This window comes from Gloeophyllum trabeum (genome assembly GCF_000344685.1).
Source record: "Gloeophyllum trabeum ATCC 11539 unplaced genomic scaffold GLOTRscaffold_00011, whole genome shotgun sequence".
NCBI classification, from domain to species: Eukaryota; Fungi; Basidiomycota; class Agaricomycetes; order Gloeophyllales; family Gloeophyllaceae; genus Gloeophyllum; species Gloeophyllum trabeum.
In genome coordinates this window covers 1,412,256-1,438,777 of record NW_006920420.1, presented here as the reverse complement: position 1 = coordinate 1,438,777, position 26,522 = coordinate 1,412,256, and the positions used below count along the sequence as shown (strand labels likewise).

Here is a 26,522-nt window from a genome sequence, read left to right as displayed (position 1 = left end):
GGGGGGGGGGGGGGGCTCTGGTCAGTACCACGGCAGCAGTATGCTCTTCAGGAACCGCCATTGAAATCGCCGACCAGCCCGAACTCCGTCCTCGATGCTATGACACCATTTAGACAGTTGACAAATTCATCGGCACCAGGGCCTATGTAGCACTGGCGTATGCGTCAAGGCATATGCTGATTTCTCCCAGCCGATTAGGACGGGGTAGAGCAGCGGAAACTGTCCTGATAATTACTGAGCTGATATAATCTTTGCGTCCAAGATAGGCTAAAGACTCGCGAAGGAGTAGCTAACGAAAGTCATGAGGAATAGAAGACGCTCCGCGGGTCGGAACTGACATCAAGTTCACTTGGGTGGATAGGTGCATTGAGGCTTCTGACCGTCGTTAGACGTGCATATTCAAGAACCACAGCCGCTGTCGTACATTCCGTGAGGACTCTGGTCGTTAGCGCGCCAATAAACTTCACATTCAGGGAAGCACGGAACATCCAGCAAAGTAATGAGGCGCTCTCTTCTATTGATAGCGTACCGAAAGTGCAGAATGTCCCAAATCAGTGACTTGTGGCATGACCGAAACATATCCCGATAGGTTCGAGAACCATGTGGCACACGCGCGCCTGTGACTTGTGGACTCCCGTTTACACAGCACGCGTGGATCGAAATCCCGTACACTCTGCTACGACTCTAGCAATGGCACTGGACGCGTCAGTCAGTCAAGACAAGGTGGTCAATCCTGCTTCTGAAGGCTCAGCTGTAGACGCGACGAAATTGGACTCTGGGCTGCGGTACTGCACCGTATGTAGCAAACTACGAATACCGGTGGCGGACGACCACAAAATGTGCACATCATGCAGGGACAAATACAGGCGGTATTATCACGAGCGGAAGAAGAGACCGAAGCTTGACGATGCGGGAAAGAAGCCTGACCAGAACGTAGCTGCAGCTGTCAGCGCTAAGCGTGCGTTTCCTAGTGACGTGCTTTGAGTGGGCACTGACCGATCTATGTGTTTCCTAACTGAAGTGTCCGAATCTGATGCGACCACACCTGACGCGGCCAGCGCGCATCCATGTACGAGATGCCAGAAACCTGTCGCTGGCGGTGGGCGGTCCTGCGAACGGTGCAGAGAGTACTACAGAACGCGGCACCGCGTGCGGAAGTCTAAGATAGACTCGGGAAATTTAGGTGCATCAAGAAATACTCCGGACTTTGCGCAGAACAACACCATTCCTTCCGGGAATTCGGATGCGAGCCTCGCGAATGAAGTACCTGCCGATGAAGACGATGCAGCTATGGCATTTTCCGACGCGCAGATGGTGAGGCAATTCCAGGTCATGGCTTGTGGCATCTTCTTACAATAGGCAGGAGCACGAGGGGAGCGATGACTCTAGTGATGTCTACGAGTATCAGTGGGAGACTCAGTTGTTCCAAACCCTGAAGATTCTCGTGAAACGCTCTTCGTTGAGTCAGGAGCGCCTTTTCTTCTCGGGCTGCTATGCGATCCTGCGAGACCCCCATGTGGACTGGTCCACCAGCGTCCAAAAGACGGCAGTTGCCTTACGAAAGCTCACCGGTCTCCGCTTTGCGTCAGTATTGTTCTTTAGATCCCTTTCGTCCTGCAAATTTGACCTTATCATGTTCACAGGGTCAATCGACCAGTTTTTTCCCGGCGCGACGCGAATTACTATCGATGTATGTACATATGCGAGTGCAGGAAACCAGCCGACGTCCCGCACGATATCCATCCGTCACAGGATGATCAGTTTCCTACCCCGCCTGCTCCAACGATAGGCAGTCCATGCCGCGGCTTGGTAACAATATGCGCGCAGTACGACGACAGGCATCCGTCCGGTCTTCCGGGCGAGAAGATCATCATTCGAATACACCACCCCGCCTGAAGATGCCATGTTACTATCCGCGATCGTCCTTGGGCTCGGATCCTCGCCTAGAGTCGAGCAGACTCATGCATACCCATTTTAACTCGTTAACTAAGATCTTACAAATCGTACAAGACCGGTCATGATACCACGTGGAGCAACTTCGCGACGTTCTCCTACTCCCTGTCGAAGATAGCCGGGTGCCTGGAAATCCAGCTACGACATCTCTTTCCGTAGATGTACATTGGAACAGCCGTCAACACACTACAGAGCCGCTGATGAACTCTTATCGCGAACACACGAAGAGCCGGCACTTACCAGATGGCTGTGAGCCCTGCCAGGATCCCGAATGCTGGACGTTGTATATGTCAGCAACTGCAATCATGCTCTCAAGTCCGAGGACGTACTGTGTAGCACGCCCATGTTCTGTACCCATTCAACTGAGAATTGAGAGAAGCCGTAAAGAATCAAGTTCTGCGAAGAGTCCATTTGGATGTGGACGGCCTGGAACGGAAGAAAGCTTACCTTGATAAAGTTTATCAATGCGAAACACTCGGGCGAATGCTTTCTGTGAACGTCGATGACATATGTCTGCAGTATCGCCGTGCTCTCAGACGAAGACGCCTCGGAAGATAGATGCCAGACGTACGACAATAGCGGTGGACCCAATGCCTTGTCCTGCGTTAATAATGCTGTACATGATCACCGGTCCTACGGAGAAAGTATGCTTCATGTCAAGGTTCGGGGCCTGGGCAATGGAAACTCACCGATCCAGTGCACGTTCTTGCTCTGCATCAAAGCCCAGAACGCGTACCCAGCCACTTCCAGGATCAACATAAAGATCATCACATACATCCTGGACTCAGGCTCATAAATGCCTTTGTTATGTTTGGCGAACCAGGTGGACGAATAATCGGTCAGAGGCCCGGCGATGAAGGTGGTGATGAGTCCCGCAACCAGGGGACCGATCGATACCAGTCCGACCTGGGAAGTGTTGAAGTTGTAAGGTGGACCGCCGAAGACAACGCTGGACACTGCTGATAAGATGACGAGCCAGCACGTTGTCAAGCTGAGGGTTGTCAATCAGGGATACTGACGATATATTTCACTGAACGTACCCGTAGCTATACAAAGGGAGGTCTCAAGCATTGTCATCATCACCAGTGGAGGAACTATGACTCACGAGAAGATGGTGAACCAGATGACCGGCGAGAGCTGTTTATTTCGCATAAGTAGGTGGATACGGGTCAGCGATGGCCAACTTACAATGAACGGGAAAGGGCGGAAAAACACTTCGAACATGCTGACATTGCTCACGTACTGAGAAAAACATCAGCCCCAAATCGCAGAAGCAATGCGTCGCGGACGTACACCAGACCATAGCTTCAGCTCAGTCAAGAATGACTTGGCGGGAAGATACTGCTGGCTTCTGCAATCCACTACAGCCTCGACATCCGTCACCGATACCGGATCCTTTTCGGACGATTGCTCTGGAGTTTTCTCGTCGGACCCTGCGATGGAGCTTGTCTCTACGACTCCAGGGGATTTGCGATCATACTGGAAGCAGTTAGGCGTGGTACGATCGGACAGGGTGAGACATACCGCAGTCTCTGGGACGAAGAAGAATATCAACAATAGGCCGATTCCGTGGAAGATGGTTATTAGCCAGAAGCACCAGCGCCAGCCGAGGGTGTCAGAAGCGATGACATAACCGTTCGCTGCATACGTATGGTTAAGAGGGATGGGGGGAAATCTGACCGACGCACTCACCGATGGGAGCTGTGGAGAGACAGTAGGGGGTGGGTAAGGTGATTGACGCGTAGTAGAAGGGCAATTCTTCCTCGACGTACCAATGCTGATTCCTGTGAACAAGGGGATCAGCCGAGGTTTGCCCATATCTCTCCGAGAGGCTTACCCAAGCTAATGGCCAGTCCTGCCTGACAAGTTAGATTGGATGAGACCGAAGGCACCCGGGAAATGACATACCCCATATCGCCACTCGAAAACCACGTTGGTGAACAAAAAATATATCTGCGCGTGTTTCAGACTAGCGACAGCGCTCTGTCACTCGACAACGTACCGCCTATCGTCGCGGTTACTAGAGATTCATACGCTGCCTGCATCACAGAGATTGAGAACGCTTACTCTGGCAAGAAGAGAAGAATCCTACCATGCCGCATCCTTGGAACACACGGGATGCCAGAAACGACGGAAGGCCTTGCGAGACAGCCGACCAGATAGAACACGTGAAAAGAATCAGCATCGATAGTAGGAAGACGGGACGCCTCCCATATTTCACAGCGATTGGTGCCTGCAGCATCATGAAACAACCCAAGGCTAGAATCGTGTCGCCATTTCTGCGGCAGGTTCGTAGAGCATCCTTTCAAAATACGCACGACGACTCACGTGGCAGCTGCAGTATTCGCGCTGACGCCCCACTGTTGGCCCAGAAGGACGTAACCGGGAGCCAGAAGCGGGCCGACCGCACCCCTATACCGCAGCGAGAGATTTGGTTAACTCTTTGTGAAAGCTCAACGAGTACAACGCCCTTACACTAATCCTGCACCGTAGCAGATTGACCAGAAGCAAGCTTCTTTCTTCCATTTCGGCCAATTCAAAGGGTCCTAAATAACACCTGGTTTGAGATTCGTACACTGGAATGGTCTGTTATCCACTTACTCGTGGGTCGTCCGACGGCTGCGGGACAAGAATGATGTGTGCAGAGCGACCTGTGCCTTTCTTCGCAACACCTCCAGATACCTTCTGCAGCTCTTCTAAAAGAGCTGTGCCGGGGACCTTGGTACAATCGGTCGATACGTGAGCGTTGCTTCGTGGGTGTCAGGTTCGACTTACATGCTCCAGGTGGCGGTCTTCTAAAACTCCTAGCGCCATATTGGAGTGCCGAAGAGGTGCGGAACCGGCTACGTGTCTCGCCATCCGCTGCAGTTCTTATAGTGCGGCACCCATATAGACCAGAAGTCCCGCTAGTTACCTTCTGACTTTATGGTTCGTGGAAACGGGTAGGTTGGGAAGCTCGAGTGGGGCATCCTCGTGGCATTGTAGGCTGCGACTGCGAACTGGCTGTACCTGCAGAAGATGGGAGATTGATGCGTGAAGTCACGAGAACGGAGGGGTGTGACCCTGCTCAGGGCTCGCACGGGTGCTGGGCGCTTCCCATTCGAACAACCTTTGCTGTGGTGGTACTTCTATCACCAACCAATCCTGTTAGCAGGATTCATCTTATCAGGATACCCGACGCGATGTCGCGAGACACGATAGTTGTTCTAACCCACATCACAAGTACTTCCCTCATGTATCGTAAGGAGATGAGAGCATCACTGCAAGCTTTGGGCCGGCGTGGCATATTCTTTCGGTTCCGGACCGCTGAAACTTCCCAAGTGTCGAGCAAAGGGGTGGTGTACGTGTGAGTGGTAAAAGGGGAAGAATCTCGCTGCAACGATTTACTCCCATGAATCCCTAATGGTGCGCAAATAGGGCGGGCCGTCTCGCGCCCGGACATATACTTCACATTGAACTTGCAGTGTGCAAGACAGCGTCAGTACAAACGTACTGCAGGCTTGGAAGAAAACAAACCTACTAATATGAGTATCTCGCCTGACCCTTTAGCCATAAGCTGACTTGCATTGCCCTCTATCCTAGGGGGGCGTTAGGATCTTCGCTGGATAAAACAGTGCGACGAAGAGACTCCGAGCGTCGCTGCTATTGGCAGGAGAGCATGATGCAGTCGCATTCTGGCAAAAACGTCCGAGAGACAGATGTTCACGAGTTGTGCAGCGACCGAAGTCTTCCATTGAAGGACGGCATCCGTACGGATAATCAGATAAAGCATTTTGCACGGAGGGCTTTACGAGTGTTCACGGGTTCGACTGCGACAAAGGTACTCCGAAGGATCGCGACCTGCGGGAGGGCTAAGACGGGTAATAGGATCAAGCAGGCTACACAATACGCACTTGTGCTCACTATACGCTCTGTCCAGCAACTCCACAGAAACCGAGCATCGCAGGAATCGATCAGCTGGGACGGATGGAAGCACAGATTATGCGCGTGAGGCACGCACTCCTAACCTACCGCTGGGAATGTCTCGGTGCCGCTGGCGCGATAGTGGTACAGCCACCCTAGCGTGACGCGAGTGATTTTTTTATTTACCAGAGGCGAGGACATATCAGTCTTCGCTGCAAAGTATAGCACCGACCTGAGCATCTGGGTACTCCCATATAGCATCGCGGAAACGAAGTGTATATGACCTAGGATACCGGGGAATAGTATACAAGACGCAACGTACATCCATCTATGAGAATATCAGCCACTCTCAGGTACTCTGACAATTTGCACTAGCAGTCAAGATAAACATCAACGTACCACAGCTGATATGAACGACTGTAACCTCCATCTAGTCATAGTAATTCTCGAAGACCCTTAAATCTTCTAAAGCCTCCTTTGCCTCCCGCTCCACGGTCTCCCGAATAGCGTCGTTCCTAACCTATCGTCATGATGTCAAGTCAGCGACACTCTTGATTGTGCTGCCCATTTTTCTACTCACTTCGATCTTGCACGGGAAGGGATGCGGGCGAGTGTTAAAGCCACTTGTGTAGCCCTTCTCCATGCTCGCATCCGGCGTGATCTCATTTCCGGTTATAGGGTTAGTAGCCTTGGAGAAGTTAAACGCCCAGAGGAGGCGGGTTGCGGTCAGATACAGCGCTACAGGGGCGATGGAAGGCGAACGTCAACGTAAAATCCGAAGTGTAGTCATCGTTGACTTACAGCGTTCGGCAAAGTACGCGCCGGGGCAAACACTATGAGCGGACTCGTAAACGCTGTCACGGTTCGAGTCCCAGAGAGATGCTTTGCTTACCGGCGACCCCAGCCGAACGATCTGTGCAACGTAGGAATGAGATTGGTGTTTGGATGTAGCGCAGGGATGTACGACTTACGAGTGGCCCTTGCCTCCCGTACCCGGGTATTGACGGTCACCCAAGAATCGCTCCGGCTTCGCGATGTCAGCGACACCCAGACACTTACAGAGCACAAGCATAGCTCACCCTGAATTCCTCGGGGCTCTCGTACGTCTTCGGATTCATGTGTATGCTCCATAGGTTTCCTAAGCTACAGCGAAGACCAGTCAGCGTGGATATAACAGACATAAGGGTTGATGGGATGACGAACATGATAGCGCCCTTCGGGATGAAGTACTGCTTGCCCTCCCACTCGAAAATGTCATCTTCGGTGGAGGCGTGAGGGGTGCCGCCCAAAATGGCCACCGGTCTCCAGCGCAACTACACCAAGTGTAAGCCCCCCGTTCCAACGGAGCATTGACCGGTGAGGTTGCCTACAATTTCCTTGATTATCGCCTACGTCACCGCACTGATATTAGATCCGCTGAGGTGCGTAGATACCGACAGTCGCTCATACCTGAACGTACACCAACTGGTCCTCGTCGTCCCAGGTCGGGCTCCTGTGCGACCCGACGTGGCGGTCGAGCTCCTCGTGGGCCTTCCTCTGCACCTCTGGGTGTAGCACGAGCGCGAGGACCAAACTTTGCAGGGTGGCGGAGGTTGTGTCTACCCCCGCGCCGAATAGTGAACCCGGCTGGCCGTTGAACTCGACCTCGTCGAGATCCGCATACTTGTCGCGATTCTCGATCAGAAGCTTCGCATAACTACAGGGCCAATAATTAGACTGGGGACTGAGGGCAAGGCACAGGGGAGAGACAAGATACCTGTGCGGCGCGACGCCCTGCTGCATCTTCTTGCGCACCTCCTCCACAAGCGAGCGTAGGTTCTGGCGGCCTTGTTCCCTAAACCCGATCGCCGCCTTCTTGATCGGGTTCAAGAACGACGGTAGGAAGCGCAGTGCGGGGAACGTCTCGTGCCATTGCGCGCCGGGGACGTTAATGCTCGTGAGGAAGTCGATGTTGCGCGCGAGCTTCTGGTAGGCGCTATCGGTATGGATGTCGAGCACCCTGCGCCCGTACGCAATCGCTACTACGGAGGAGGCGGTGTACCTGGGGTTCAACGGGATATGTCAGTTGGCCCGCCTTTTCCATGCTAGCTAGGGTCGTCCTGGAGAGCGTACCTGTAGATCTGAGATTCGTGTTATTCAAGTTCAGGAAGGAAGGATTGGAGGAAAAGAATAAGCTTACCAGATCGTACCAGTTGCTCGGGTTCGTGAGGATGTCGTTGGCCAAAACTTTGCCTTCCATTTCCATTATCGGCCGGTAGGCTAGAATAGGGATTGGAAAAGGTGCGGCGTAGAAGAGATATTATGTACGCACTATCTACACTCTTCGGCATCGTGGCAAGATGTAATGCCTTGCGGTACGCCCGCCAGCGTTCACCATATGGTGCAAACAAGATGGTTCGATCTATGAAAATGCCCATAATCAATGCCGGTCGCGGAGTAGAATATTATGTACATACTTTCCGTTAGCAAATCGCCAGCGACAACAAACCTAGGCCTGGAGCTATACTTGGTGCTCCTCTTCTCCATCAATTCGACTGCAATCTACTGTATGTCAGAATCTCATCCCTAACCCTAGTTCACGACGCACCTCGGGATCCCCAATCAAAATCGTGGGGGTCGTCCCATTCCACACGGTCAGAATCGGTCCGTACTCTTCATTCCACTTCCTAAATGCAATCCAACTCTTCTCCTTTGGAATCTCGAGCTTGTTCCCGATAAAAGGTAAGGGGCGCTTGTTGCCCGGCGTTGGGGGCATGTTCTTCGGGCGCCTCACCTCTTGCGTGATGACCGAGGTTAGCAGCGCGACGCAGACTACGCCGAGCGTCTGCAGCAGCAGCTTCCCAATCGTGGCATAGACAGACATCTTCGTCAAAAACTGGGTTCCGCCGTTAATGAGGGACGTCGCCGACGCCGTCAAGGAATCGAACTAAATGGCTGCCCGCTGCGCGCGCCGACGAGGACACTTCAGCCTGAACGTATCTCGCGTAGGTCCCGTGGGCACCCTCATGAAATCAGTCTGCAGCCCTGTTGCAATTGAGCCAGTCACGAGAAAGAAGCCAAGTGCGATTGGTCGGACGGCAGGCGATCGTTGTGATTGGCTCCTCCCCGCACTTCGGGTTCCCCTGAGTGCCCCGTGGGGAAGGATAAATCGTCGAGCCGGAACCAAACCAAATCGCTTTCTGCCGCAGATTATTGGCTGAGGCACTAGACCTGAGGACGTCCGCCCGACGAACGGTATAAAAGAGAGAAATTGATGGCGGGTCTCGTTTCTTCGTCGGGTCTCCTTCGTTGGACTCGCACTGGGACTCGTTCACCTTCCAGTACTTGCGATGGCATTGGGCGTTCTCGAAGACCGCCACCTTGAGCACGTAGGTGTCTTTCCTTCGAACCTCTTTCTATAGCGCTGTTCTCATCTACTCGGCACTGAATTCGATTGACTCGCACAGGTGCCCGGCACGGCAAGGCTCGAGGAGCTCAAGCACAACAAGTACGGCGTCCCTATCGCAGCCGCCACGAACCTAAAGAAGGGCACGGGTCGCGATTCACATGTCATTCTTGTCCCACAACCTTCCGACGATCCACGAGTAAGCACCGGTGTTCCTATGTCTTCGTTGTTCCTATCTGAAAGCACCTACCTTTAGGACCCGCTCAACTGGCCCACGTGGAAAAAGGAGATTTTATTCTGGTCGATATGCTACATGGCCGGTTTGGTGTCAGTGGCTTAATCTTAAGTTCCACTTACGCGATGATTCTGATTATGCTTCAAACAGAGGAGCATGCGGCCCGCTCCTGGCTCCAGGTTACGCAACCATTGCTCTGGAATGGGGCGTCTCGACAAACGATGTTGCCGCTTCGTACGTCCCGGGATTTCTTCCCGCGAATCATGCTCATACTAGTTGTGCAGGAACGGTGACCTGGTTATCGCCCTTGGGTGTATCATGATGGTCATGGCACCTTTTGCAGTCAAGTTTGGCCGGCGTCCTGTCTTTCTGCTCTCGGCGCTGCTGCTCTTCACATGTTCAATCTGGAGCGCGGTATCAAACAGTCTGCAGAGCTTTGTTGCGAGCAGGGTGTTCCAGGGCTTTGGGATGGCGAGCTTCGAGGCGCTGGTCACTGCTACCATTGGAGGTAATCAATAGCTGACCCCTCGATGCCAAAGATAAGCTAAATGGGATGGTAGACATCTACTTTGTCCACCAGCGTGGGTTCCGCGTCGCGGTTTGGGGTACGTGTTAGCTTCCATATGATCTGTATAGCTCTAACTCACGGCTTGTCTACCTTCTTTCTCTTCCCTGAATTTTTATTCTGCGCCTTATCGCCCCTGCAATCTCTCTAACACCCACGCTGATCCCGATCCTACTTGAAATAACTTCAAACGTGCGATCAGGCTTGGCCATCCTCGGTGGTAAGTCTCCTTCGCACGGGAGTCCATAGGCGAATCTTCGGCTCACTCGTTCTACCCAATAGGCATCAATGTTGGTTCGTATCTCACGCCGCTTCGACTATGCCCTTCCATCAGATTGACGATTACTCGTGTTATCGCCCGTGTAATTAGCACCCATTGGTATGTGATATCCTTTTGTTGTCCGTCTACCTGACGAAACTGATGGGGACGTACAGTGAACGGCTATATGATCGAGTCCAAGTCGCTCGGCTGGCGGTGGTGTTTCTGGATTATCACCATCTTCTTCGGCATAGCTCTCGCGGCCGTAATTCTCTTTGTTCCCGAGACGAACGTACGTTAAACTGTTCCTGGCCTGTGCTAGGGGACCAAACACTTACTGCTCACATAGTACGACCGCCGTGCCGAAGGAGCCACGGAGACTGCCACCCCAGCCAGCGAGAAAGTCGAAAATGTGGGGGATACTGAGAAGGAGTACGTGGAGCATATCCCGAGCGTCGAACAGGCGCCGAAGGGGAATCACCTCCCGCCCAAGACGTTCGTGCAGGAACTCGCGCCCTGGTCTGGGGTACGCGCATTTTCCGGCTTGGTTAGATTGAGGTGTGCTGATGGTTTATGGTAGTATGTCAGCAAAGTCAGCTTCCTGCAAGTGTTCTTCCGACCATTCCCGTTCTTGGTGAGTCAATGGTCCGATGCGAGGACGAAGTGTTATTGATCCTGGATATAGTTGTCGCCCATCATTTGGTTCGCGATATTCTCGTCAGCATCCTTTCCTATCCGTTTTCGCACATACGTTCTGACCATCCTACTTTCCTTCCCCCTCTATCCTGCAGATACGGGTACGTCATTCCTCTCGATCGTCCGCTTGCCTAGGTACTAACCTCGCCGTCCATGACCTAGTCTAACAACATGCTGGCTCGTCGTCCTCTCCGTTATCTCCTCCGTGGTCTTCTCCGCCCCGCCCTACAACTTCGACGCCTCCCAAACCGGACTGGTCTCCATCGGCCCGCTCGTGGCAGGGATCATCACGGCCTTCTTGGCCGGCCCGCTATGTGATTACTCCGCTACCTGGTTCGCGAAGCGGAATAACGGTGCGTCTTACCTCTGCTCGACCGTCAACGTCGACTGATGATGATTGTCTAGGCATTTACGAGCCGGAGAGCAGGCTGTACATCATGTTCTTCATGCTCATTCTGGAGGTGGTGGGCTTTGCGGGGTGGGCCGCGATGCAGAGCGCCGGTGTGCACTGGATTGGTGAGTTCCTTCGTTCTATGGTCCGTTACGTGGTGCTGAGGCTACGTAGGACCGGTCATTATGTACAGTTTGATCAACGCCGGCCAAGGAATCGGTTCGACGGCGATTGTGGTATGTCGCAACGTCTTCTTATTTTTAATATCTCGGTGGGAGCTTATCCTCTTGAATGCTAGACGTACGTGATCGACGTGCACACGAAGCACTCCCCGGAGTGTTTCGCCCTGATCAACTTCATCAAGGTATTTTCCTCATCGTCCATACTCCAAGGTCCCTGTACTGACCGCTCTGGAATAGAACGTCATCCTGTACGGGTTCACCCAGTTTTCAGTCGCGTGGGTGACGAAAATGGGAATCTTGCACAGTACGCAGTCATCTTATGAGCAGTGCTTCCCGTCCAGCGAAGATTGACCTAATTATGAATAGCCTTCGGTATCCTCGCGGGCCTCGCCGCGTTCTGCATCTTGACCACAATCCCGATGTACGTCTACGGCAAACGCGCGCGGAGCTGGGTTGCCAGGCATCCTCAGATCTTCGACAGGCAGTAGAGAGAGAAACGCTGAGCTTGCCCCGGCAGTACTGCTTGTGTTGTGACGTTCTTTTTTAGGTCAGACGCCCCGGTTTCTTTGGTTTGGTCCGGTGTATACTACTTGTATCAGTAGTCTTACTGTATGTATGTTTTATGACTGTTGCGAATGCCATTGTTACGATGTTCTGCATGTGCACGTTGGAACGAGCGCTGCTGCAATTGGCAGCAGACAACTCTGAATTCCAAGTTAGGTGTGCTTCGTGCGGATCGCTGAATTCTATAAGCCATTCATGACAGAGCCACAAATACTATACTATTACCCCGCGGCAGACTGGCCTTCTAGCAACCCTGTGGTTAAGGACAACGGATATTTAATATCGGGCGCCATGGATTAGATCCCAGGCAGGGATATTTTACTGTGGCATCCGGTAGGTAAGTCAACAACCGTCTGATATGATACATCCTTCGTCTGCGTATGAAATTGTGCTGCCGTAGCGTTGCTCGACCCACATCATACCCCTTCATTTTAGCGACACCTGGACAAGCTCGTGCAGAAAGGCTGCTGGTTGGCGTATGGGCAGGTCGGAGAGCGCTTACGTGCCTGCGGCTTGTGGATCTGGCAACCTAGGTGAACAGGCATAGCATAATGGAAGGTGTACATTACAGACCAGGTCTTAAGCTTGCAGGGAATGGAATATCCCCGTCAGGCAACCCCATCATCGTGCTCCTTTTCAGCCAGTCGGCCCGCGTGATCTCCCAGACTTGTTCGGCACCAAAGCCTCCGTCTCGAAGAGTTGCTTGGAAACCAAAGCAGCCCGAGAGTAAGCCTTTGATGCGGTCATTGGCGGCCAGGGATTCAAAGACCACGACGTCGATGGCAGGTTGACCACGGCGAGCCAGACTGCTAGGAATAAAGGCCCAGTCGAGCATGGCTGCGACGGCCTCCTTCGCGTAACCCTTCCGCCAGTGCGCACTATCGATCATGAACCCAGCATCTCCAATTCGTACGTTCCCTGGCTTCCGAGTAAATATGGAGTTGAACCCGCCCGTGCCGATGATCTCCTCCCCATCCTTCAAACAAATAGTGAGTACAGCGCTCTTCCTCTTGTGTGTTCCCTCGATGAACGACGAGAGGACCCGCTCGTAGTGCTCTACGGATGGGTTGCTCGGTTTGTGTGGCTCGTGCTCGTAGTTGAGTGGGTTGCTGAACAATGCGGCGTATGCAGGGGCATCGGAGAGAGTGGGCGTGCGCAAGATGAGCCGACGAGTTTCGATCGCGACATATCTGGTGGCTTTGGATGTGTTCGGCATGAGAAGCAGCTCTGAGATGGATGTATCTTCGTGCTTGTGGGATTGGAGTTATACCTACCCTTGGGCCCTTTGTAAGTGTGGGTTGAGTCACTGGCACAGTGAGTGGCATTGTCCTCGGATCCGGATTGTGACGATCATGTGCCTTGTTCTATCCGCCAGTCACATCCTTATCCTGAGCTGATCCAGCATAGCTATTGATCAATGCCAAAGACTTCGTCCATGGCGCGACGAGATACGATCAAATGTGGCTGTGCTGTGGCCTCCAGCCACCGCCACACAATCGAGTTCCCCTCGGCGGAGCCTCTGTTTGCATCCTAAAACGCTACTTTGCATCGAAGCATACCGCAGCGCTAACAATATAGATACAATGCAGTACCATCGTGTACCTCACCACAACTCCTATGCGCTGACGGAGGATGCCCTCCACATCCTCCAGGACAACGATGTACAGTTCGAAACAGCCAGTACTTCCACGGCATCCGGTCTCCCTGGACTTGGACGGACTCTGGACGTCCCTCTCAATGCGCTTGGTGGCGCACTTGATGGAGTCTTAGCGACTGCCTTCAACCGGCTCAAGATAAGGAAGCAGAAACCCCAGACTCATTCCTCCTTGCAGCAGACTTATTACGACCTGGAGAGCTCTGCCGTGGATGCTCTTCGAGCGAATGATGTGGAATTTGAGACTGCTAGTTCTTCCACGGCCTCGGACCATCCTGGGCTTGGACGGACATTGGACAAGCTGTATACCTCGATGGGCAAGGTCGTCGAGAACATTGCCACGAGTGCTCTCACTCGGATTGGGGTCGGTCCAGACGGAGTTATGATTCACCTGCTCCGACGCTTTCTGGGAGACTATGTGAAGCAATGCTGGTGTAAATCCAATAATTGGAGATGTCCAGCTTGCGTGGAGTTCGCTCGCACCCTCGACAGTCTTCAGCATAGCCGCGTTAGTGCAATAGCGGCTCTGGACGGAATCATCCTGCTTTCAATACTGACTGAAGGGACTGCTAATGGGTCTGATAGGGGTCTGGCAAAGGACTGCAGAAAGCTGATTCAGTGCTTGAAGTGAAGTGTCTTAACCTGCTCGTCTCAAGGTCCATCTCATTGATTGTTTATCGCAAAAGACAGGATAACCTCTCTTCCAAAGCATTTGCCATGGCCTACATCGAAGCATTGCTAACATTCATACCTGAAGCAGCGACAGTATTTGATCAGCGAGGTCTCCAGCAGCACTTGAAGGCACTCATTGGCCGTCTCTCATCTCTTGGGTACCTTCAAGATACCGAGGATAGACTGCTCGCCAGCTCCAGGCGCGCGCTCGTATCCACTGCCAACGCGAAGATGTTAGCCATGATTCAAGATTACTCAGCTATCGAGGTGACGTGCGAAGACAAGCTGGACCAGGCGCTGCTGTCTGATCGACTATTACCCTACCTCGCATCGTTCACTTCCGCCACGTTCTCCAGCGAAGCCGCGTACAATTCTCACCTCCCCGCTCTCCCAATAATCAAATCATTCACTAGACAGCCCGGTCCGTTCTGGCTACACTGGGTCCTCACCTCGTCCCCCCACTCCTTCATATCTGCCGTCAACATGCGGCAGTGGCTGTGGACGGCGATCGCAGAGAAAGATCTCGTGCGCCGGGCGCTGATGCTCCGCATCATCAACAGCGTCCTCGGGAGCATCGGCCGGGACGACATGTCCGTCGGCGCCAGCCCCTGGATCTGGGAGAGTGTGTGGCTGCCGGTATGCGAGGTCGTTCTGGCCAGAGCTGGTAACACGGAGTACGTATACCGTACAATTTCTGAAGGGACGGCATGCGCTGATCTCTCGATGAGTGGTGGTCAGAAGAGGCGACGTCGTATGCGGCTTCGGGATGCGCTGGACCTGCAGCTCGGCACCATGAGGACCCCGTGCTCATTGACAGTTACGCTGGAGAGGCAACTGCTGAACCTAGCGAACAAGGCCGAATCGGTGCGGCCACCTGCTCCCCTCCCCGGCATATTCGACACTGTCCGATCCCCGGTATATCGCGTCTTTGCGCGATTCCTGTACGAACGGCGTGTCATCGCGCTCGGAGCAAGGGAGTACTGTCCACTCGGGTTCCCGGCGAAGGTAAGCAATGAGTTCCTACAGGGACTGTGTGAGAGGGTTACCGGACTGCTTACAGGGTACGTATTCTCTTCGAACGTCTGCGAGATTTATATATCCCTATCCCTGCTGCGTCTAGGTTTGAGGACGTGCCAGAGGAGGTGCTTGTCATATGTCGCAAGGACAAAGACTATTACGAAGCACTACTCGGGTCACTTCGTCACGCAAGACACGGCTTATCGGGACGGGAGTTTGATCGTGTTTCCAAGGTTTTGGACAGACTTGCCTCTTCCCGCTATGAACCCAGCGTTGTGAAGCTGCAACTGGAATCCAAAATCCAGGATGCTGCCCACGGATATCCGAACGACGAAGGCAGAACACATATTGGTTCGCGCTTCTACCGTAGTGTGCAAACTCGAGCCGTCGGGTTCTACCCCAGATTAGTACGCCGGTACGAGTAGTTCGTAATATCACCCTCCTGCTAATCAAGAGTACGCAGCGCGATCGACAAAACTCGCATGACTACACAGCGTATGAGCGCTTGGTCGGTGACTTGCGTTCATTGAGGTGGGCGTCCGTATCTGATTTAAAGGAGCCGTCGCTGTCACGCTCCTACGCACCCATCATAGGTGCATTGGACGATGATGGACAGAGACAATACTTGGCCTGCTTCTCCCTGAAGCACGCATATGGAACTCCTCTTCCATATTGTTTCCTAGTCAACGAGTATTATGATGTCGTCTATGAGAGGGATTTTCAGGAACAGGAACGTCTACTGAGGAGCGGAACAGGCCATCAGATTTATATCCTCACTGTTTGCGTGCCCCCAGGTGCTGGAAATATCCCTTATCTCTACTGGGCTTCTCCCAGCTGGTGAGACCAGGGCAAATTGAATGATCTTGAATTCTCTGATCTTCTCACAGGAATAATCGGCTGTGTAGATGCGTGGACCTTGGATGCAGGAACAGTGACCGCTCACATCCTGATACATATGCTACGTTCTTGCATATCCCGGACGCTTTACCAGACTCAAGACTTGTGAATACGATTACCCTTGAAGAGACAATTATCCCAGGCGGCGAGACGATGGAGGTTCAAGTGATATCCTGGTGAGTGCCACAACGCTGCCAGTGCCGTTGGCTGACATTCGCCGGGCGATAGGTTTGCCAATGATCCCATGCTGTTGTATATGAACGGAAAGTGGTGTTGGTTCCCCGGCGCAGCAGGACTCTAGTCCTCTCTTATTACCAAGGGCGCTCAGTCTGGATGCTCGTTTAGCGGAGCAGTATCGTACTCTCTAGCCGGTGGCCATTCATCCTGTCTCCCGTGCATGTCAAATGATTCCCTTAGCACGTGCTCGGTGTCTGACATCCGATTTGCTTGCCCGCTGCCTTTCTTCCGCATCTTGTCAGATCCACGGTGTGGGAGCGGAAGCGAAGCGCCGAATATCGGGAAGGGGTAACCGTATGTTCTTTGTCCACTCGGCGAGACCTATACATCTCATTCAAGAACAGCATGAGGGTTTCTCCATTCTTACTATTACAGGCTGCCAAGATATCGACCGATGGTCTGCACTGCTGATGCCTACTCATACATGGTTGCAAGCTCCTCATGCTTAACACGTAAGACTTGGCGCAGAGCCGGTGTCTACAAGGAGTAGAGATCAAGTACTAGTGTTTGGCGATATTGGATATAAACATATGGGAGGAGACACAAAACAGTCATGCAACAGGCAAGGGTGTGCACGGGGGGCGGTAAGGGATTATATGAGGAACAGATGTGTGATGTGTATGTTTGCACGAGGGTCAGAATGTGTTTGTCCACAACACACACAGAGGTCACTAATGGCTCTTAGTCCATCTCCTCAATGTATAAAGACCTTGTGTAGGTGATGGTTTCAGCTAATATATCAATAGTGGGAGATTTATACAATCAGGCTGATGGCCACACACCAATTCAAACAGCAGTATGAATATAGCTCTTGGTGAATCTGTTGCCAATGTTTGAAGAACTGATACATAGTAAATCGGCTTGTCATTGTCTAGCTTCAAGATGACAAAGATCCATTTGCTGCAAAATTCAATCAGTTACCCGTAGGGGATGGCACTGAGCTGAAGTGGCCTCTAGGTTCCTGAGCATCAAAAGACACTTTCCGAGCCTTGGTCTTACATGTGACAGTGCTGGTACGCTGCTGCCAGCTTTGAAGACAGACAGAATATATGCTGATCCTTGAGATTTACTACATCATCATATTAGCCTGTCAGCAATACACCTGTGATAAGCACTCCTGTCAGCAATCTCCAGGTTGTGTGTGGCCTGTGGTAGCCTGCCTGGCAGACTACAGTACCAACCGGGACCACGATAGCCGATTGCCGGCCCATTCCGGGCTTGCCGCGGGTCCGTACAGCCACGCTGGGGAAGATGACCTAATGAGACTCGGCCCTCCACTGCTTGGCCAGGCACTTGCTGCTGTGCAGCGCAACGACAAAGGTTTCACTTTAACAACCACTATCCTCTCTATACTCCTCTATAATCATGACTGGCACGTCGACTTTTACGGGCACTTTGTTCTGACGTGTTGCTGATATGCATATCTTGTCCCAGGTACACACACTAAGCTCAATGCGATGGCGCTTGTCGCCTTGGCCGCTCTACCCTCAGTGAGGGCTGAATATTGCTATCGAGACGAGTGAGTTTATTCACGACCGCTATGGGTAGCTGTCAATGTGACTGATTGCGTTCACTCCTGACAGCAATGGATTTGAGCGCTGCTCTGCGTATTCACCGGGCGTTCGTGTCGCGATCGGAGTCATCATAGGTGTGTCTGATCTCTCTTCGTGTCTTCGAACCATATCTCATACCTGGTTCAGCTGTCGCTTTTCTTGTTTTCCTTGGTCTGCTAGAGTTCGGCCGCAGGCGGCGGGCGCAACGAGCGAACATGGCGTATGTCAACGGGCCCCAAGCTCCTCCGTACCAAGCGTCAAACTATGGAGCTTACGGTGGGTACCCGCCTCCTGGAGGACCTCAGTATCCCCCTCCAGCCCATAACAATGGCGCGTATGACCCGTCGGCTGGGTTCGCTCCTGTGAGTGACATGTCCAGCTCCTGGGTCTCCATGGTGTTCTGATTATTGTCTTCTTCAGCCTTCCGTCCCTCCCCCGCAGTATCCCGGTGGCTATACTCCTGGTCCTTATGCTCCGCCTCAAGGTCCGCCTCCAGGCAGGGATGTCAAAGAGCAGGTCTAGGCGCCCACCTTTCGCCATGTTTGTTTCTATGAAAGCTGTAGCGTCATATGTTTTCTGACTTCCTCTGTATTCGTACTATCTGTACTGACGTTGCGTTGTGCTAATGATGGACTCGTGTTTGCCTCATTTCCCTCAATGCCTTGTGACTTCTGTCAGTTGCCATCTTTCTTGAACTCTATCTGCTTCCATTCCCGGTTCCGCTGACAGTTGCATTTATGCTGGCAACCACCGCATACCATTCTGGCCTGCCTAATATTCCAGCATAGCGGTCTGAACCGGGATGTGTTGATGTTATAAGTAGCGGGAAGGAGCATTGAAGATTCGATACACTGGAAAGGAATACACAGCCGGCGGCTTGAGCACAATAATAAAAAATTATTTATTGTTGATTACTTTCGTCCCTGATTGCAACGGAAATTGCCGTTTTTCTCCTTGTACTCCTAGGGCAGCAGCCATCTCGGCGCTCGCAATATCTTCTCTGTTTCGTCTAGATGCCCAGTTTATTCTCTCGTTCAAGGACTGCATCGACGCCGACAAAGAGTGCGAACGCCGGGGGTGCTGGGTACGATGAATTTGGTAGGGTCAGTAGTAGGGAGGCCGTTGTCGGCCGTGGCATCAACACCGTCGCTGCGGGGGGGAAGAGTACCAAGAAGAAAGGTGGCGACAAGGACCGCTTCCGGTTGCGGACGCTGAGCTCTACAGCGCAGCGCAACTCGGTCGAACTCGACGAGTCGCTCTCTAGCATCCCCGACGGCAGCTTTCTAGCGCTTGAGCTCGACCCGCCCCGGTTGGAGACAGCGCCAGGAGAGGAGCATCCGAAGGAGCACGACTACGGCTACCTATCTTATCAGCGGCATGTTGTGCTGGGGCTCGAGCAGGTGGCACGGCTCGTCGACGTGGTCTCCGCCGAGCTGGGCACGAGAGGCCTCACAACACCCTTCATCTTCTCGGCGCTCGCGCTTGATATTTCCTTCAACTCGATCAAAAGCCTCATCCGCGCGTTCCTGCGCACTTGCGCCAACACGAAGAGCGCTGACGCTGAGCGTCAATGGCGCGACGAGGTCCGATTCGCTGGTCCGAACGAGCTCGGCATGACGCTTCGCTGGGGCCTGGCAAGGCTCGTGCGCATCCACGGAGGCCAGGAGGTGCGCGGACTGGTGGCTTATGAGTACTATGCTGAATGGCGAGACGCTGAAGCCAGTACGTGCCACGAGACCTGTCGACTGTGAGGATGAGGAATGAACTAACTGAACGTAGGCTTGAACTACCCTCCTGCGCACTTCGAAGCCTTCCTCAGCCAGCTGACGCCCGTCTTGGGCTCCTTAATCACTGATCTCCTCACTCTCCTTTCTCGTTTTACTGCACATTCTTCGAGCTCAGGCCATACCCCACCGACGCTTTCCCCGCTTTTTGGTCCGTTATTTTTTGGACTGGGGCCAGCAGCACTCGCATTTCATCACACATACGTCCACTATCTGCGCGCCGTCAACGCCATGGAGCACTTGATGCTCTCCTTCATCCGTTGGCAAGACTGGAACACCACCCAGGCGGGCGGCAGCGCGGCATCAATGGGGCTTCCAACCCGTCTCAAGGACTGGATTCGAGGATATCCGTCCATGCTGCCCTCTATCCAAACCGCCAGGAGTAGGGATGAGACACCTCAACCTCGCCGAGGTGCACGGACCATGCGTGTCGTGAGCGTGCGCAGGAACGTGAGGATGTACTCACCCGACCTCGTCAAGACGGGTGCAAGTTGGGCTACAAGGCCACGTGGAATCCCCGCTCAAGGGGAAAATGCCCTGGCAACTTCAAAGGAGTGGCAGAGGATAGCTCCCCCGACTCTCAAGCTGCCGCCGCGCTATTCAGATGGGTACAAGAAACGGATGGACATGCCGCCAGGTTTTCATCCTCACACGGGACCCGGTGCATCTTCTATGAGTAGCTCTCCCAGTACATCTTCTACTGTATCGTCCACAAGCTCGACCCTGGTTGACGATGAGAATTTCCTGGAGGTAAAGAAGGGTGAAGTCAGAAGTCTAACTGACCTGAAATGGGGCGAATTCGAGACAATGGGTTTCGCTGACTCAGTTGGCAGCAACAAGAAGCTCGAGTTTGATCTCACTGAGGGAGCACGAGCAGTAAGTTGATCGATCTCCCCTTTGGTCATTCACTTCTTATCAATATGAACGCCTTCTGCCACTAGGCTCGCGCAGCCAAACGGGCTACTCTGACGTGGCAAGATTTCTCGACTGCGGGTTTCTCGCGCAATGATACCCCTTTGTCTACGACTCTACAGTTCAGCGTACCTGTGACACACACGATTAACTCGTGGCCCAGTCACTCTGCCGAGATCCACCGGAAACTCAAGAAGACGCAGAAGGCCCTACCGCCGTTCGGGTGGGACACTGAGCCGGTAATGGGCCCGGAAGAGGTGATCGAGGAGGCGTTTCTGGACGTGTTTTGCGATCTCATCTACGGTGGAGGGTGGATGGATAATGAAAGGCTGGAGGAGCATGATCGAGAGTGTAACTGGGCATTGGTGAGTCTGACGTCGTGTATGATCCGATGGCTAGACGCGTTCAACGCATTTTGCCTTCGCTTATCCATAGGTTGAGTTCAAATCACTGCCTGTCTCTAGGACAAATACCGTGTCTGGCACTGGCGATCCTCGCACCTCCACCACACTCCTTCTGTTCGAAGAGTTTGTTCCATGGGAGTATCGAAAGCAGCTGGGTTCAAGTGGCCGACGTCGTCTTCCATCTCTTTTCTCTCCGGTATCGAAGTCCAAGCAGTGGAAACCAGCTGCGACCCTGAATGGTCGACCATATGTTATTGGACACGTACCGAAGAGTCCTACCGTTCGCGAAGTCGAGTTCGAAGGCTTACTCCGTGGCAATGGCAGTCTCGCCAAGATCGTGACCTTGGATGGTACTGTCAGGAATTCTGCCGCGCCAAACCCTGCGAGGCCTACGTCGGCTGGTGGCCATGTTGATTTTCCTAATCACCAAGCCAATCCCAAGCTAGCGCCCGTCAGATCTGCAACTGAGCCTGAACCCAAACGTCTTACTGAGGATGGCAGAGAATTACCCATAACACCGACGAAGAAGAGCTCCCGTTTCCGACTTCCTGGTGGTTTACCAGTGGGTGGGCCTGCGAGCACCAAGAAATCTGGGCTCGTGCCGGCCGAGGCCAAACCGGTGGATTTTGAGACCCGCTTATTTGCCGTTAGTGATGACGAGCTGAACAGTATGACGTCTGGTCGTCGGGCCAAAGAAGAACGCAGGCGGTCGAAAGACGACGCTTGGGTGGACATTTTAATCACTAGCTCGAGCAGACGGCTGGGTGATCAGGCAGCGGAGATGCGCACAGGCCCACGCAGTCTCAGAGCGGGCAGGTCTGATCCCGAGCTTGCGAGCGAACAGGTTGCGTTGGCATTAGCCTCGGTGAGGGGCAAGGTATTCTCGGATGACGACGAAGACGACGAGGGTATGGAGCCGGTCTCGATGTCTGCTGAGCCGGAGAACCACGGGGAGCCTTTCCCAGGGGAAGATCAGGAAGAAGATGCCCCCCCTGTTCCCATGAAGCGTCTGGGCTACTTTGATCTCCACCCAGAAAGAAGGCCTCTCAGTCAGATAACATCGGAGGGTGGCAATATGGGACGGTATTCCCAAGGCACTGACAGTTATGCGGACGGTGACGATGCCTACGACGGTATGGGCTATGGTGACCGCCATGCCCACATCTCGCCGTCGTCGAACTACTCCATCGAAACCTCGGAGTACGAACCAAGTCCTGAAGTTATACCCGACAACGAGGTCGAGGAGTACGACGACGATGCAGGGTCTGACATCCCGTCCCATGTCGAGACCATGGTTGTACCGCCGGCTGCTGACACCAATAAGAGCAAGACAGCGGCTCTTATCGAGATGTATAGGGAGCGAGAACGATCCTCGGCCTCCAGTCCCGAACAGCAGTCAGGGCATCCGTCGGTGGTGCGAGGAGCAATCGCAAAATTGAACAAGGAGCAAGCTGCTCTGCCCGCTGTGCCACCCAACGCCGGTATACCCAACGATCCGATACTCACACCCCCTCGTCTTAATGTGGAAGGCACGGGCAACCTGACACCACCTCGTTACGTCCACGGCGCGCCTTTGCATAATGTTCTGGAAGAAGAGGAGGAAGAGTAGACGTCCACGTCCAGAGCTGACGTGGGTCTACTAGAAATTGCTGTGGCTGCACATCCTTGCGGGATTGCTGCCGTATGTCTTTTCAACTGTGTTTCTTGCTTTCTTTTCTAGGTCTTCTCAGTGCTGCGTATACGTTACCACCCCGGGTTATTCGCGTCCATAGCAGAGCCCCATGGTCATTCGAACTGTGCATCAAGAGACTTTCCTTTACCCGCTTTCAACCCCCGATATCATATTATACTATTTCCCTCCTTATGCTATACCCCCACTGACCACCGAGTTAACCGGGTGATAGTCCTCGGACGTTTCTTGCTATTGTATGTGTCACCCTGCTTCCTGTTGCTGGTCGTATGTTGTCGAATAATCTGTCATCCGAATATAACTAGCATGATATGTAGTTCAGATGCTGATGTCCATCTCCCTCCGGATGTGTTTCTGCTAACTTCAGTCCCAGGGCGCCGGGAAATCCGAGAATCGACTGGCGTCGACGGGTCTCGTTGGCGGTCACGGGGTCCTACTGGGATAAGCAGCTCAGGCTGTAATTGGCTGCTCGCCGGATGCTTGCAGCTTGAAGTACGGCCATAGACCTTCGACAACATTAAGGAAATTTAGAATTAGCACTAGTAATGCTATGTCACCCTGTTGTGTTGATTTACAATGTCACAAACCCTCTGATATTGTTATTGGCGTGCGCTGGTAGACATCCTCAGCGACTCATCATCCAATGAGAGAGCAGGACTCCGTGACAGCCAACGAGACCCGTCGACGCCAGTTGATTCTCGGATTTCCCCGCGCGTCGCCCCTTGGTTCCTGCTGCGGCCGGTCGGGCTGCGTACGTCGACGGCACCGACACAAATGGTCGGATGACTCGATGGACTGGTATAAAGAGACTGGATTGCAGCCTCTTCACTGCATCCGCATCCCCCTCCGCTTCCTTCGCCTTTGTTCCCTATGAAGCAGCCTTCTGACAATATTTCTTTGTCTGAATTCCCCGCAACGTCTCGGGACGTTGCAGCGGGTAGCAGAGTGGCACCGTCCACAGTCGACAGAGGGAATTACCCTCCTGCCGATGGAGAACCCCGTCTCTCTGAGGATGTGCAGGACAAAGGTCAAGTTTCTGCACCTCCTCAGACGACCTACCCCCCTCCTAGGACTGTTGCCATTGTCATGATCGCTCTATACCTCGCGATGTTTCTAGTAGCCCTTGTACGTATCTCCTTCCATGTCTCCTTCATGCCATGTATCTGCCATCAAATCATGTATTATATACGCATGTATACTCATGTCAATGTATCATACCTTGTCAGGATCGCACTATCATAGCTACTGCAGTCCCCAAAATCACCGATGAATTCAATTCCCTCAACGACGTGGGTTGGTACGGCAGCGCCTACCTGATCGCCAGCTGCGCTAGCCAACTCCTCATCGGCCGCTTCTACACCTTCTACCCCATTAAATGGGTGTTCCTCACGACCATCATTCTCTTCGAGATCGGCTCCGCCGTCTGCGGTGCGGCACCCACCTCTACAGCCCTCATCGTCGGGCGCGCGATCGCGGGACTAGGGTCCGCAGGCATCTTCTCCGGCGCGATTGTCATCATGGTCCCCCTGGTGCCCCTCGACAAGCGGTCCGTGTACCAGGGCGCGCTGGGCGCCATCTTCGGCCTGTCCTCCGTCATCGGCCCGCTCCTCGGCGGCGCGTTCACGAAGGACGTCAGCTGGCGCTGGTGCTTCTACATCAACCTCCCCATCGGCGCCGTGTCCATCGTCGTCATCGCCTTGATTCTGCACCTCCCGCCCGCGCCACGCGCGCCCGCCAGCCCGATGGAGAAAACGAAACGCCTGGACCCCCTGGGCACCCTCGTCTTCCTCCCGTCCATGATCTGCCTCCTGCTGGCTCTGCAGTGGGGCGGCACGACCTACGCGTGGGGCAGCGGGCGCGTCGTCGCGCTCCTGGTGGTGTTTGCGGTTCTTCTCTCAGCGTTCGTCGTGATTCAGGTGCGGCAGAAGGAGAACGCGACCGTCGCACCGCACGTCTTCGCACAGCGCAGCATCCTGTCGGGATTCGTGTTCTCTATGTGCATAGGCAGTGCGATGCTAGTGTGCCTATACTTCCTGCCGATATGGTTCCAGGCAATCAAAGGCGCGAGCACGCTCGCGTCGGGCATCATGCTCTTGCCGTTCATCCTCAGCCTAGTCGTCGCGAGCATCCTCGCCGGCGTCTTCACCGCGAAGGTCGGGTACTACACCCCGCTCATGATCGCCTGCGCGGTGCTATTGTCCATTGGCACAGGCCTCATGACGACGTTCACGCCACGCACCGCGCACCCCTCGTGGATCGGATACCAGGTGATCTTTGGGTTCGGATTGGGCATGGGCATGCAGCAGCCAGGAATGGCCGCCCAGACGACGCTCGCGCCGCAAGACGTCTCGGTGGGCGTGTCGCTCATGCCCTTCGCGCAGTCGCTGGGCGGCGCAATCTTCCTCTCCGTCGCCGAGAACATATTCACCAACCGGCTTGCCTCAGGGCTGCAGCGCGTCGCCGGGCTCGACCCCGCCGTTGTGATCAACTCGGGCGCGACGAACCTGCGGGACGTCGTGCCCGCGGAAAAGCTGGGGGACGTGCTCGCGGTGTACAACGATGCCATCATCGTGGCGTTCTATGTCGCCGTCGCGTGGGCGTGCTTCGCGATCGTCCCTGCGCTCACTATGGAGTGGAGGAGCGTCAAGGGGCGGAACCTCCACGGCTGAACGTTGAACTGCCAGGCGCGATGCTACATATACCAGGTGAGTTCGTGTGGCGGTCTTGTGCCATCAGTCTATGCATGTTTTCCCGTTCCTTCTAACAACATACCTGTCCTGTGTCTCCTCTCCATGTCGAATGGCGTTCTGTGCCATAAATTCTTATGTGCCCACTCACCTTTCGGCGATTATCTTCCCACATGCTTTATGAAGACCTTCAAATCATAAATCAAGAGAACGGTTCATGATCATTCAAGCTGTCGGCGCTGGTGCACCATCAGTATCCATCAGTCAACGCCGAGGACGATCGCTCTTCATTCTTCTCGTCATAAAGCCTTACCCTTGCAAGCGTCCTGTCCTTATCCGGGCCATTCCTTTTGACGCCCCTTTGACAAATTGTTGCATGGATGCCCGACATCCTCTTTATCAATTTTGGATTTGAAACATTAAATAGTCATTGACAATGAGAGATTTGTGATGCTACGCACTGAAGGAACATGCACTACCGGCACTGCCAGTGGGCAGCGGTTTCAGAGACGTGCGATGTCACACGGACGTGATATGACATGTTCGCCTGTCTGTAAGCTTTCGCCCTCTATCCACTAGTGAAGCTAGACAGTAAACTATACTGAGCAAGAGACTGCTAAGAGTCTAAGTTCTTTCAAACTGACAAAACGTCCGTCGACCTAGTCTCCTCGCAAAGATTTGGGTGTGCTCACATCGGTGCAAGGCGTCATCATTCTGACTGGAAAATTCTGACCGATATCCATCGCATAGGGTGTGCGCGTAAGTATAAGATATTGAAGGCATACTAGTGTGCTTCGAATCGTCGACTTCAAGGAGTATACAGTGGTCGATATCCTGAACCGTGTGATTCAGACAACGTCACACGCAGCCGGCTCGCGGAGT

At 53.5% G+C, this 26,522-nt stretch overlaps 9 protein-coding genes across 9 annotated transcripts; 6 read left to right on the top strand and 3 right to left on the bottom strand.

The window, feature by feature from the left end:
* Positions 1-690: 690 nt before the first annotated feature.
* GLOTRDRAFT_131604 (uncharacterized protein) lies at positions 691-1,896 on the top strand (the record flags this gene model as incomplete). The annotated part of the gene is made up of 4 exons (XM_007870405.1): positions 691-958; positions 1,022-1,314; positions 1,364-1,584; positions 1,644-1,896. The coding sequence occupies 4 exons, from the start codon at positions 691-693 to the stop codon at positions 1,894-1,896; spliced, it is 1,035 nt and encodes a 344-aa protein (XP_007868596.1).
* Positions 1,897-2,051: 155 nt separating this feature from the next.
* Positions 2,052-4,767, bottom strand: GLOTRDRAFT_131603 (cycloheximide resistance protein; the record flags this gene model as incomplete). The annotated part of the gene is made up of 21 exons (XM_007870404.1): positions 2,052-2,139; positions 2,194-2,227; positions 2,283-2,349; positions 2,401-2,466; positions 2,525-2,586; positions 2,643-2,944; positions 2,994-2,999; positions 3,059-3,090; positions 3,142-3,195; positions 3,247-3,432; positions 3,478-3,593; positions 3,646-3,654; positions 3,726-3,737; positions 3,791-3,808; positions 3,862-3,906; positions 3,956-3,992; positions 4,046-4,232; positions 4,282-4,365; positions 4,429-4,499; positions 4,555-4,671; positions 4,729-4,767. The coding sequence occupies 21 exons, from the start codon at positions 4,765-4,767 to the stop codon at positions 2,052-2,054; spliced, it is 1,632 nt and encodes a 543-aa protein (XP_007868595.1).
* A 1,519-nt stretch (positions 4,768-6,286) lies between these two features.
* On the bottom strand, positions 6,287-8,611 carry GLOTRDRAFT_46298 (cytochrome P450; the record flags this gene model as incomplete). Its single annotated transcript, XM_007870046.1, has 14 exons — positions 6,287-6,376; positions 6,437-6,594; positions 6,658-6,689; positions 6,749-6,769; positions 6,828-6,883; positions 6,936-6,999; positions 7,060-7,169; positions 7,227-7,244; positions 7,306-7,552; positions 7,613-7,897; positions 8,046-8,115; positions 8,168-8,257; positions 8,313-8,397; positions 8,444-8,611. 14 exons carry the CDS (start codon positions 8,609-8,611, stop codon positions 6,287-6,289), a joined length of 1,494 nt encoding a protein of 497 aa, XP_007868237.1.
* Positions 8,612-9,185: 574 nt separating this feature from the next.
* On the top strand, positions 9,186-12,145 carry GLOTRDRAFT_122499 (MFS general substrate transporter; the record flags this gene model as incomplete). The annotated part of the gene is made up of 20 exons (XM_007870403.1): positions 9,186-9,224; positions 9,303-9,440; positions 9,498-9,568; positions 9,627-9,710; positions 9,761-9,984; positions 10,037-10,081; positions 10,244-10,261; positions 10,324-10,335; positions 10,412-10,420; positions 10,477-10,592; positions 10,650-10,826; positions 10,881-10,934; positions 10,986-11,017; positions 11,092-11,097; positions 11,159-11,349; positions 11,402-11,512; positions 11,562-11,623; positions 11,686-11,751; positions 11,807-11,873; positions 11,936-12,145. The coding sequence occupies 20 exons, from the start codon at positions 9,186-9,188 to the stop codon at positions 12,055-12,057; spliced, it is 1,644 nt and encodes a 547-aa protein (XP_007868594.1). The 3' UTR covers positions 12,058-12,145.
* A 154-nt stretch (positions 12,146-12,299) lies between these two features.
* On the bottom strand, positions 12,300-13,408 carry GLOTRDRAFT_140164 (acyl-CoA N-acyltransferase). The gene is made up of 2 exons (XM_007870402.1): positions 12,707-13,408; positions 12,300-12,654 (listed from the first exon to the last, which is right to left on the bottom strand). Exons 1-2 carry the CDS (start codon positions 13,347-13,349, stop codon positions 12,632-12,634), a joined length of 666 nt encoding a protein of 221 aa, XP_007868593.1. The 5' UTR covers positions 13,350-13,408; the 3' UTR covers positions 12,300-12,631.
* Positions 13,409-14,504: 1,096 nt separating this feature from the next.
* On the top strand, positions 14,505-15,901 carry GLOTRDRAFT_95302 (uncharacterized protein; the record flags this gene model as incomplete). The annotated part of the gene is made up of 3 exons (XM_007870401.1): positions 14,505-15,464; positions 15,486-15,520; positions 15,580-15,901. The coding sequence occupies 3 exons, from the start codon at positions 14,505-14,507 to the stop codon at positions 15,899-15,901; spliced, it is 1,317 nt and encodes a 438-aa protein (XP_007868592.1).
* A 1,995-nt stretch (positions 15,902-17,896) lies between these two features.
* On the top strand, positions 17,897-18,831 carry GLOTRDRAFT_111940 (uncharacterized protein). Its single transcript, XM_007870400.1, has 5 exons — positions 17,897-17,982; positions 18,045-18,129; positions 18,194-18,258; positions 18,311-18,525; positions 18,584-18,831. The coding sequence occupies exons 1-5, from the start codon at positions 17,976-17,978 to the stop codon at positions 18,683-18,685; spliced, it is 474 nt and encodes a 157-aa protein (XP_007868591.1). The 5' UTR covers positions 17,897-17,975; the 3' UTR covers positions 18,686-18,831.
* A 282-nt stretch (positions 18,832-19,113) lies between these two features.
* Positions 19,114-23,294, top strand: GLOTRDRAFT_117311 (uncharacterized protein). The gene is made up of 4 exons (XM_007870399.1): positions 19,114-19,885; positions 19,943-20,823; positions 20,889-21,224; positions 21,295-23,294. Exons 1-4 carry the CDS (start codon positions 19,177-19,179, stop codon positions 22,870-22,872), a joined length of 3,504 nt encoding a protein of 1,167 aa, XP_007868590.1. The 5' UTR covers positions 19,114-19,176; the 3' UTR covers positions 22,873-23,294.
* Positions 23,295-23,823: 529 nt separating this feature from the next.
* On the top strand, positions 23,824-26,235 carry GLOTRDRAFT_107341 (uncharacterized protein; the record flags this gene model as incomplete). Its single annotated transcript, XM_007870398.1, has 4 exons — positions 23,824-23,890; positions 23,987-24,078; positions 24,180-25,603; positions 26,220-26,235. The coding sequence occupies 4 exons, from the start codon at positions 23,824-23,826 to the stop codon at positions 26,233-26,235; spliced, it is 1,599 nt and encodes a 532-aa protein (XP_007868589.1).
* Positions 26,236-26,522: the final 287 nt, after the last annotated feature.